Raw genomic sequence first — 12,143 nt, forward strand, 5'->3', positions numbered from 1 at the left:
AGGCGGTGCGGGACGGCGCGTGCGGAAGCAGCGGCGGTTTGAAGTTTTGGCGGTTGGGCTGCCGCTCGGCGAGGGCGGCCGGTCTCGGTTCCTGCCTCCCCCCTCACCTTCCGCTCAGGCGAGTAGTGACGGGACGCGGTGCACCCCTGGGGGGACCGGCCCGCTCCTTCCTCCGCGCCCTTGGGGCTTCGGAGGGAGGGTCAGGCCGGTCTCTTCCCTTCTGGGGAAGAAGCGGTCTCTCGCTTCGCGCTTCTCCCTGGCCCAGCCCCTGGGGTGGAGACTGTCGGCGGCCGCCAGGCAGCGGCCCCCCCCCGCGAAGCCGTGTGGCCGCCCGCGGGCGAAGCAGGCCTCGTGTCTTTCGCGGAGTCGGGACGCGGTGGTGAAGGGACAGGGCCGCGATCTTCTGCGCTGAGATCAGCGGCGCGGCTGTAGCCAGCCAAGCAGTGGCTCGGGATAAATCGCGTTATGCCATTTGTAACCCCCCAGGTGCTTTGCTGCTGTAGAAATGGAGGAAGGCTGTCTTGGTCCAAGCAGCTTTACAGGCTAAATATAGGCTGGCACCTCTTGCCGTGTCAGTGCTCTGATTTACAGTAGTGCTGCTCTTTTTAGAAAGTCCAAGAGGTTCATAAAACTCTGTGTGGTGCCCAAAAGGCTTGGGGAGGGGGAAGATTGGGAGTAGTTTTTAAACATGTTTGTAGATGAAGTGGGGCAATTGCCAAAGGATATTGGCTGTTGTGTATAGATACTTTAGTTTTGAGAGCACTACTGTGACTTATGTAACTGTATAGTTGTTTTGTTCTTATTTTCAGATGCTTCTGGACTAGGGCTGATGCGTTGCCAAGCAGAGTGTTATTTTGAGCAGCTTAATATTGTACAGGATAATGGAAGACTTCAGAACTATTGCTGATGAGACATTTCCAAGCTTCTTTGGCAATTCACTGAGTAGCAGTACAAGTGTAATGTTTGAAAACGTCACAATTTCCTCAAACCCTGGCTTACCTGTTGCAGCTTCAACTGTTGCCAAGAGTAAAACAGGCTGTGATAACAGGTGAGACTGTCAGTTAAAACAACTTAACTTTTTTTATTTTGTTAAATTATAAAAAAATACAATAGAATTTTAAAACATCTAACCTTTGGGGGGGGGATTTTTTTGACATCTTACTTGGTGGATGATAAAGCTATTCAGTAATCAATAGCATGGAATGATTGTATTAGCAGTGAAAAATCTTGGTTAAATTCATGCTTGTCATAAAATACTTTAAATTTAATCAATTATCCTTTAAAAGGATATTTCACTTTTTAGATTGGATAGATAATGATTTATTTTAACTCAGTTCTTCAGAGTTCAGTTTACTCAAGATTGAGATCATTTAGGGAATAATTTTTTTTTACACGTTGTTTTTATGTTCAATTAACTAGATCTGACACATTTTAGTGTACTGTAAGAACTACTACTATATGGATACTGGTTAAAATTCAATGTATTTTATAATAACTTGCTCAATAGAGAGTAGAGCAAAGAGTAACAATCAGAAACCTGTAGTCACTTTTACTCCATTCCCATATGATTTAGCAGGAAGTAAAATGAGACTTTTATGCTGTGTCTTTCCAGAATTGTATATTCCAAATGGGACAGAATCTTGCCAAATCAAAGCAATAACCACTAAAAATGAAATAAAGTATTTCCTTAAAGAATTTCAGAGGGTTGAAGAAGATCCTTTGGGTACTATGTATACCTGTAAATACAGATGTGTTAGAAAAGGCTGAAAATATTCAAATAATGGAATATATAGGAGAGCTGTGACCATCAAGATTATTTTTGTTGAGTCTTTGAAAAACAGGAGAGGTGTATGTTAAAACAATTGGGTGATGTGTGTTTCCTCCTGCCCTTACAGGCTTTCTGATGTCCAGGCATCTTATTTAGAAGAAGGTAGACGTTCACTTCCATCAGGATCTTCTCTCAGTATTCAGTCTGATCCAGAACCAGTGGGGAGATTTGCCCTCAGCTTTCAGGATGACATGTAAGTGATGTTATCTCACCCTTCTGAAAAGAAAATTGAGACAGCAACTAAAATTAATTCTGTCCTAAAATGCACATAGTGGTATATAGGATGTAGACGTATATGTACTATCAGCTAATGGTATATTTCAGAATTTAGAAAATAACCTTGGCAGCTGTAAGAGCCAAGTTTTGGATTTTGGGTGTTACATAATAATAATTCTGGCTTATATAAATCTAGTTTATATTTACTTAGTTTTCATTAATTTTAGATTAAGCTGATGTTTCTGATTCATGTCATATATACAAATAATGGTTTCCACTTATTTAAACTTGTTTCAGTTAAGTATCATGCTGTTTGCATACAGAAAGGAACATACATTTCTACTAACTTTAGCTTCCTTGTAATCTCAGTGTTTGCCATTTCTTAGGAAATACCTAGGGTGTGTTGTTGTGTAGGGACCAAGTCAATGAAATAACTTACAGCATTACTAGTGGTAGAAATGTTGGAAGCTGTCATATAGGTCAACTCTGTTCCTATTGTTGTGATAGAAGCAGCAGTATGCACCTTTCTCACTGATAAAAATGCAAGCAAGATGTCCCAAATAAAATGAAGAATATAAGATTTAAGAGAGTGAGTCAAATTCTTGCTTGTACTCAAGTAAAAAAAAAAAAAAAAAAGAAAAAAGAAAAATGGAATAATGGCATTTTAGATTTTTACCTCTATAAAGAAAACTATTTGAACATTTAAAGTGCTGAAGTAGAAGTATGTTTCAGTTTACTCAATGTGGAAATTTTAACATATTATATGGTTAGTCTGGCTGCGTGGAAGTTCTACAAAACCAGAAATGAGACTTCCTTTCCTGCAGAATTACAATAATTGATATTTAACAAAACTATATGGAATTTTAATAAGTCATGTTCTTTATGATTTAGGCCCTGTTTTAATGTTATGAAAGGTATGGTGGAGTTTTGGGCTTACGATAATCTTGTCTAGTGTTTGTGTGACTTGGATCATGGAACTGATCCAGCATAAGAGGTTTATGTTTATCCCCCTTTTTGCAAACAAGTAAGGGAAAGGAACAAACGGAGAAAAGTAGAGAGGCAATGATATGGTTAGCAAAGCTACCTTGAGCCAGTGTTTCTGTGGAACACTTTAGGTTGTGAAACTGCAGCCCTTTCCATCTTGTTAATTATTCCTTTATAATAAAGTGGCAGCTGACAGGTCTGTAGAATCTATGTTGATCGGGAACGGCAGAACTTCTAGAGACAAAGGCATTAAAATTGGAGAATGTATCAAATTTTTCTGTTGAGAGATGTTATATACTAATGTTGATTGTGTATGTTATTGAGCAATTTTTCATTGAAATAGTTCTCTTTCTAGGGAAGTTGTTACACAAATTAAAGAACCTCAGCCAACTTCTGTTAGTCTGAAAGAGTCCCACTCAGTATGTGGAGAGGAAGACCAGAATGTCATGGAGCATTCAAATCACAGTCAAGATACCTTGCTTGAGGTATTACCACTTGAACGATTGGAAGGTATTAAATTTTGAAAAAATCATATGCTTATTCTCAGTGTAATTAGCTTCTTATACTTTAGATGTCCTCTCTTGACCCTTTCAATGTTTTGTGGCATAGTGTAAATGAGTTTTGAAAAAGAATCTCTTACTTTGTAGGAACTGAAATAGCTTGTAGTTATGTTCTTAGATTTGTCCCCAAAGCACAAAGCTGGACAGGAAGCTGGTGAAAATCACGTTTGCTGTAAGATATCATAACTAGAGTGTTAGCAGGAATCTGAATTAATTTCAGGGACTTCGCTTGTGAAATAGTATATGTAAGTTGTTTTCAACCCCTTCTCTTTCAGTAGGTACAAGTCTACGAGATTGTATTTTAACTAATGTCTCTTTTCCTGTCCTGTTCTGATGGATGATATATGGTCTTTATTTACAGCTGTAGAAGCTAGAAATTCATACTTTTCTAGTGTGATGATGTATAAAAAAGTAGTTTAGAATACTTGCTATTAAAACTAAGTTTTCTTGAAACATGCATAGAGTCGTGGAAGCAAAATAGTATACTGTAACTTGTTTTAAAAGCATGGCTATTGATATTAAACTTGTTTGTTATTTACTTATGCCAATCCTGTGATTAGATTCCACCGCTTCTTTAAAATTCAGTAAATATATTTAGTAAATATATGCTTCTAGTCACTACCTCACTCAAAACTGTATCAAATACTTGCATAAATTTTCATGAGGTAACTATTAATAATAATTTAATAAAGAACACTTTACATTAAAAAGGAATATATTTTGTAACATACATGGGCCCTCACAAAACATGTTTCTTCTATCAGTGAACTGTTGACTTCAGTTGTTCATTTTTGTAGTCTTGAGGAAGTGGCAGTAACCATGACAATAAAAATCTCGACATTTTAGAAAACTGGGGCTGTCTGGTGTTTGTACTTGATAATGTCCAATGGTATTTAGTTACCCAGTTTTAACCTGTAGTTTATTCAAGGTTTAGGGCTGCAGTCTGGAGTCTGCTTTTTATTCCTATCTATGACTTAAGAATTAGGAGTCTTTTTTGCTAAAATTGGTATGTGCGTGTCTAAAACATTCTCTGTCTAATGGGACTTGCAATTTGATTATGGATGGATATAATAAAAAGAAAAGTAGGAGCTACTTGGAATTGTCCCAGTAGATGAAATGCAACAGTGAAGCACAGTGCGTGTTCCTGTTCCTACTTCTGCTGCTGTGGCAGCCTGGGATTCTTTGCTTTCTTTTCACTGCCTTGTAGAAGTTAAGGCAGTGATTGTCAAATGTGTGTGTGTGTGTGTTTGTTTTTTTTTTTTTAATAGTGCTAGTCCTGCAGAAGCCCTGCCTTTTTAATAACTTCCAAATACTACTGAAGTTTCAATCCGCTCTCCTTTTACAGGATAACTAGCATTTAATAGTATAACATAGCAAAATACTGATTACACCTCATTCTTTTGTTCCAGATTTGTCAACTGGAATATGTTTTCTTCCAGGCAGTAAGAATAACAAGGTAACAACTCTTCTAAATACGGGAAAGGTTTTCCTAATAATGATCTTATACTATAATTAACTCTGAGAGGAGGAGGGAGGAAACTGAACTCTTTATTGTTTTATGTCATGTATTCATTAAGCTTGTAACAGTGCTGAGTGTGTCATGCCTCCCTGTCCCTCCTTTTCCCAGATCACTTAATGTAGTTATCACCGTGGGAGCATGACTCCACCTGACCTTTCTCTGTTGTGAGAATTGTTGTTTACTCCTACCTTCTGTTTACTGTCTTTTCATTCTTTATCTATGTAAGGACCTTACTTCCTATTTCAGTAGTGGTTTAGCTTGATGAAGAGCTTTTGCTGAGGAACCTTATTGAATATTTTTGGAAACTGAAGTAGACAATATATACCTGATTTGACTTGCCCCTGTACTTGTTAATTGAGGAATAGTAGATTAGGGAGGGAGGACTTCTTCAGTGTCCTCAACATAGAAACCACACCATATCGAGGAATCCAGCCTTCCTGCTGCCTCTCGGTTTGTGGTGTGTGTGTGTGTGTCTCTATCTCAGAACTAGCAAATGACTCCATCACCTATTGACGGGTAGGGCTATGCTTCAGCTGCTTGCATCTACCATTTTAGAGAAGGTGGCAATGACTGGCATGGGGACAAAGGGCATACAGGCACCAGAGATGTTGTGCCCATTATAGGATGTAGCCGGATGCTGTCCAGGTGTGTGGTCCATGATGTGTCAGCTGATACTTACTAAATATACTTAGCTTTATTTCATTTTCCTTTGTCTAAAGAACACGGTGGGGATAGTAAGTAGCAGTTGAATGCTGACAGGCAACCATTTGAACACCCTAATATAAGTTCCTAGAAAAATATTTATTGTCTGCTCCTTTCTGAAATTTTGTTTTTGATAGCTGTTGAATATGATGTATTTATTACAAAAGAATCCAAGACTAGAACCAAAACAGACACTGTATCATGCTGTTTTAAAAAAAGCTCATATATAAAAAAGATTGAATAATTTCAACTTAGTCTACTTAACTGTAATGCTACTTCAGAAGCAGTTTAATGTTATTTAAAGAAATTAGAACAAAGGGTTAATTTGGGTGTACAGTTTCTACAGAAGTATAGAAATGTATTGAGGGTTGTCCTAGTTTGTACCTTAAGGTGGGATTGCAGCTTAATAAATGGAGGGGTTGATTTATTCAAGAATAAATTCTTAATGTGATGGTTCAGTATTTTAGTTTTGAAATCTTTGCAAGTTTCATGTCATTCAGTTGCTTTTTCTTCTAGCTCTCTTATAATCCCTATGTTTCTTGCATATATCCATTTTGGAAGCTAAACTGAATACCGGCAAAGTCCGCTGGAACTAGAATGTTACTGGGATAAGACAAAAAAGGGGAGTTTCAGAATGTTATCAACCTCATTAATTGTTTATAAATAAGTGGATTTATACAATAACTAGTAACTCCTAGAAGCATTTATATATGAATGTTTTCCCCAGGTTGGTGCATTTGAACCTTCTGAAAAGCTGATAGAAGGTGAAGTCCTAAGTGAGCATCTCAGCACTAGCCTTTCAAGTTTTTTAGAGAATGAGAAACTCTCATCTCTTGCAAGCTTAGAAGGAGACTCCACTGGTAAGTATATTTATAAGTTCATAGCTATCTGTGGCTATTTGAGTCTAGAATTCTGACAGAGTGTTACTGCCTACTTGAAAAGAAAGGTATTATTTTAATGAAGTTTTCTTTTTTTTAATGGGATTACACTTAATCAAAAACTTATATTAAGAGAGCAGACTTTGGCCTGTTCAGAGACCTGCTTGGAAGAGTCCCATGGGGTCCTAGATAGGGTCCTAGAAAGAAGAGAGTCCAGGATTGCTGGTTGATATTCAAGGACCACCTCCTCCAAGCTCAAGAATAGCCCATCACAATGAGAAAGAAGTTAAGCAAAGGAAGCAGGAGACCTGCATGGATGAACAAGTTGTTCCTGGCAAAACTCAAATGTAAGAAGGAAGTATACAGAAGGTAGAAGCAGGGACAGATAACCTGGGAGGAATGTAGGGATGATGTTTGAGTATGCAGGTACAGGGCTAGGAAGGCCAAGGCCTATCTGGAGTTTAATCTGGTGAGGGATGTCAAGGACAACAAGAAGGGCTTCTATAAGTGCTTCAGTAACAAAGGAGGACTAGGAGAAATGCAAGCCTGCTGCTGAATGTGACAAGGTCTCTGGTGACAAGGGATATTGCAAAGGCAGAGATACTGAATGCCTTCATCACCTCAGTCTTTACTGGTAAGACCAGCCCTCAGGAATCCCAGACCCTGGAGAGCAGAGAGAAAGTCTGGAGAAAGGAAGACTTTCCCTTGGTCGAGGAGGATCAGGTTAACGATCACTTAAGTAAACTTGACATACCCAAGTCCATGGGCCCTGATGGGGTACACCCATGAGTGTTCAGGGAATTGGCTGATGTCATTGCAAGGTCACTCTAAATCATCTTTGAAATTATGGAGATCAGGAGAGGTGCCTGAGGACTGGAAGAAAGCTGATGTCACTCCAGTATTCAAATAGGGCAAGTTGGACCCAGGGAACTACAGGCCAATCAGCCCTACCTCCATCCCTGGTAAGGTGATGGAGCAGCTCATCCTGGATACCATTTCCAAGCACATGAAGGACAAGAAGGTGATCAGGAGTAGTCAGCATGGCTTCACAAAGAGGAAATCATGCTTAACCAATCTGATAGCCTTCTCTGATGGAATGACTGGCTGGGTAGATGAGGGGAGAGCAGTGGATGTTGTCTCCCTAGACTCCAGCAAGGCTTTTGACACTGTCTCCCATAACATCCTCATAGACAAGCTCAGGAAGTGTGGGCTAGATGAGTGGACAGGGTGGTGGATTGAGAACTGGCTGAATGGCAGAGCTCAGAGGGTTGTGATCAGCGGTGCAGAGTCTAGTTGGAGGCCTGTAGCTAGCGGTGTCCCCCAGGGGTCAGTGCTGGGTCCAGTCTTGTTCAACTTCTTCATCAATGACCTGGATGAAGGCACAGAGTGCACCCTCAGCAAGTTTGCTGACCATACAAAACTGGGAGGAGTGGCGGATACGCCAGAGGGCTGTGCTGCCATTCAGAGAGACCTGGACAGGCTGGAGAGGTGGGCAGAGAGGAACCTCATGAAGTTCAACAAAGGCAAGTGCAGGGTCCTGCACCTAGGGAGGAATAACCCCACGCACCAGTACAGGCTGGGGGTTGACCTGCTGGAAAGCAGCTCTGCAGAATCCTGGTGGACGCCAAGTTAAGCATGAGGCAGCAATGTGCCCTTGTGGCCAAGAAGGCCAATGGTGTCCTGGGGTGCATTAGGCAGAGTCTTGCCAGCAGGTCGAGGGAGGTGATTCTCCCCCTCTCCTCAGCCCTGGTGAGGCCACATCTGGAGTGGTGCATCCAGTTCTGGGCTTCCCAGTACAAGAGACATGGAGCTACTGGAGTGAGTCCAGAAGGGCCACAGAGATGATTAAAGGTCTGGAGCATCTCTCTTATGAGGAAAGGCTGAGAGAGCTGGGACTATTCAGCCTGGAGAAGAGAAGACTTAGGGGGGATCTTATCAATATGTATAAGTGTCTGAAGGAAGGGTGTAAAGAGGATGGGGCCAGACTCTTCTCAGGGGTGCCCAGTGAGAGGATGAGAGGCAACAGGCACAAACTGAAACACAGGCAGTTCTGTCTGAGCATGAGGAGAAACTTCTTGACTGTGAGAGTGACAGAGCACTGGCACAGGTTGCCCAGAGAGGTTGTGGAGTCTCCTTCTCTGGAGATATTCAAAACCCGCCTGGATGCAATCCTGTGCAACGTGCTCTAGGTGACCCTGCTTGAGCAGGGAGGTTGGACTAGATGATCTCCAGAGGTCCCTTCCAACTTCAACCATTCTGCGATTCTGTGATTAGGAATATTAAAGAAAGTTAGTATAGTTCATCAGGGAAACTGGCTGTTTTAAAATAGTAATAGGAGTAAGGTGTTATGGAATTTGTTAGAGATGATCAGAAAGGGAAGTTTAATCTGAAAATTCTCAGTTGTTATTGTGAATCAAAAATATAGGGAGAAAAATAGGCATTCATTTAATGAAGTTGTAACCTTAGATACAGTTTCAGTTGGAATTAATTGAGCCAAACAGAACTTTTATGATGAAGAACATGTCCACGCAGCACAGCTGGCAACTCTTCTACTGGAGTTTTAGTCCAAACTCCTTAGGTGGCACGTATGCAGGGTGAGACCTAGGTTTGCAAGCAGGGATACAAGTGAAGCTTGAGTTTTGTATAGTGAAACAAAGGTTTTGAACTTCCTTGCTCCGACAGTGGTTGCTGCTGAAAGATAGACATGTTCTCATTTATTAATGCAGTAGGCTTTGCACATAACATGCTGCATGACAGGATATGTCCTCAAATGCCCAGAGAATGAAGGCAGAGTGATACATCAGTTTACTGTAGTCTGAATTCAAGGAACTCTGCAATCAGGTAGAGTAACTGGACTTCTCCATGTCTGTTGCATCTACTGTTGTAATAACTTGCTTTTGGAGTCTTTTGATTCTTTCTTGTTGCATAACTTTTAATTTCAATTGTGCATTAAGTGTATAAAAATGAAGCTACTAGACTGCTGAGTAAAAAATACAGATCATCTCCTCTCTCTCTCTTCCCCCTCCCCACCACCCCCAAAGATGGGATTAACTTAATCCCTGCACTTGGGAGTTGGTAGTCTTTAACTGGAAATACTTTTCTATTCAGGGTTCCAGTGATGATGGAGCTGATATTTTTATTTTTCCTGGCCAGCGGGCAACTCATGTTTTATCTTGTAATTCTGCATTCAGTGTTAATTTGATAGCCAGAGAGTAATGAATATTTTTAAAATTAGGCAGGAAATCTCTGGTATCTGAAGTGAAGGGCATTAATCTACTTTACAGTTATTTGGGAAATAGCAGATTATTATTTCAGTTTCGCCAAGAAGAAATTAAGGCAGAGCTAAATGAAATTAAATCACTCAAAACCATGTTGCTGCTAATTTGAGTTTAAATTTGAGTTGTGGGTTTTGGTCTACCATTCAGGTAACTAATTAATTCTTCTATAATTTTTAAAGCCCTGTGTGGATGTTTGTGTTAAGGATAGGCATTAGTCCTGTTACAGACTGAAGAGATTTAGCCTGCTGCAATCCCTCTACCTCCTCCAGTATGATACGTGGAAACAGAGCTATGATTCATATTTTTCATCTGCTGACTGTCAAATATAACAGGTCTAGATCACCTTGCTATAATATCAAAGTTGCTGGCCATGCATAGTTTCCAGTTGGCTTAAATCTCATTTCACTGAAAGACTGGAACTTGATGTTTCTGTAAATCAGGCTCTAGTCTTACAGGACACCAAACAAAACCAGAAATGCAAAAATAATGGTTACTTATGTATATTTTCTGTACATTCTTGGCATTGTGTAAACTTCCTTGGCAGAAGGAAATACTGAGAAAATTCCTGAGGATGATATTTTATTGGCAGAAGAATTGACATATGCAGTCCAAAGTCAGAATCATTGGGAGAACTGTCACCAGCAACCTGAAAACAAATATTTCTTAAATTATGCGGAAAACAAAATCTGATTGTGAGCTTATAAATACAGGGTCTGTTTGAGTATACTGTCTTTTATAAAGAAAAACACAAGCAGTCCTGTTTTCTAGAATTGAAAGAGTAAAAAATAAAAAATGTTAGATTTCCTCTTGAAATGTATTTTACAATGGTTATGAGAGTGCTTTTAATCATGTCCTAAAAAGCTGACTGATGTTTAGTTCTAAAACAACCCAAAACCTGAACTCCTTCCCCCCAATCAAAAAAAAAAAAAAGTATTGGTAAACTTTTCACTTAGTAAATAGCCATAGTGCTGGTCTTAATAATAGCATATAACATTTTTTGTCATTGAAACAAAACTATGCTATGTTACTATATATTACTCTTTGATGAGTATGTTTATGATTTGCTGGCTGGAATGTGGTGGAACATGGATTATGAGAAGAAGAGTCACTTGACCTGAGAGTTAAGATACTGGCATCTTTTTATTTTGCTGCATACCACTAATCACAGTAAAAGCCAATTACATGTTTCTGTGCCCAGTTATTTTGAGGGAAAATAAGATAATGCTGCTCTGACTATGTGAGTGTGTTACGAAAAATCAATACGTTAAAGATTGTGGAGTTGCTGTGACAGAGGCATTATGAAATATCTGTGGAGGGTGAATGGAATTTTTTCTTCTGTTTCGATAGATGATGATATTGATGATGAAGAGTTCTTTGATAATCAGCTAGAAGCCTATTTTGAGCAGCTGGTACCACCAGAAATGACAAGAGGAGACACCAACATGCAAGAATTCTCAGAATGCTGTACAGCACTGAAACTTTCTGAAAACAGCTTACTTCGAGTAGGTTTCAAATGAAGTTCAAAGCTCAGCATACCTAATGACTCTTCAATATGGTGATATATTGAATGTTCCCCGCCAGGGCAAACACTTCCTTTTCTGACCAACTCAAATACTCTGTTGGAGAATAGCCTATACAGCAAAGGATTTTTTTATTTAGTAGCAAATAAAGCTTGAAAATAGAATCAAAGCAGTTCAATTAGGATTTTGACTTCCTTTCCCCTCTGTCAGGTTTTCCCTGGGGGGAGGGAAAAAAAAGAAACAAACCATTCCTTTTTTTCTTTCCCCTCTTTCTTGTAGTGCAGATCCAACAGCTGCTACATCTGTTTGTCACAGAAGTTCCTGCTGTTTATGGAACAAGGAGTGAGGGAGTTGGTTAAGTAGCTGCCTGTCCCAAGAGGCATTAGTCTGGAGGTTTCCAGCAAAGCTGAGGAGTGTTGTGTTATAGTGCCAACTTTATTCAAGTCTGTGTTTGAGTTTGCCATCCCTTTCTACCCTCGCTCCCCGCACTCACCTTTTTCCTGTAGGTAGCCTTCTTTCTACTGGTAAGCAGTTCTGGTAAAGGATTTTGTGCAGGTCAGTTCTGTTGCTTTTCCTGCAATGGAAAAAATCCCCAAACCATAAAGATTTGTCTTGTCTTTGCGATGATGGGGGCTTGTCCTTAGAGGAAAACCTGTAA

At 39.8% G+C, this 12,143-nt stretch overlaps 1 protein-coding gene across 2 annotated transcripts in view; it reads left to right on the plus strand.

Annotated features, from left to right (window-relative positions):
- Positions 1 to 12,143, plus strand: part of CEP192 (centrosomal protein 192) — a 75,481-nt gene continuing 63,338 nt past the window's right edge. Inside the window, exons 1-7 of one of the 2 annotated variants that reach the window (XM_067290732.1) lie at positions 1 to 118; positions 810 to 1,048; positions 1,896 to 2,021; positions 3,384 to 3,538; positions 4,998 to 5,044; positions 6,537 to 6,669; positions 11,313 to 11,467. In XM_067290732.1, coding sequence (XP_067146833.1) covers positions 882 to 1,048; positions 1,896 to 2,021; positions 3,384 to 3,538; positions 4,998 to 5,044; positions 6,537 to 6,669; positions 11,313 to 11,467 — 783 coding nt within the window. In that variant the 5' untranslated portion in view covers positions 1 to 118; positions 810 to 881. Of the gene's footprint in view, positions 119 to 770; positions 1,049 to 1,895; positions 2,022 to 3,383; positions 3,539 to 4,997; positions 5,045 to 6,536; positions 6,670 to 11,312; positions 11,468 to 12,143 lie in introns of those variants that run through there. The other variant, XM_013942468.2, reaches the window with a different exon arrangement.

Source organism: Apteryx mantelli, chromosome 2 (genome assembly GCF_036417845.1).
Source record: "Apteryx mantelli isolate bAptMan1 chromosome 2, bAptMan1.hap1, whole genome shotgun sequence".
Lineage (NCBI taxonomy): Eukaryota > Metazoa > Chordata > Aves > Apterygiformes > Apterygidae > Apteryx > Apteryx mantelli.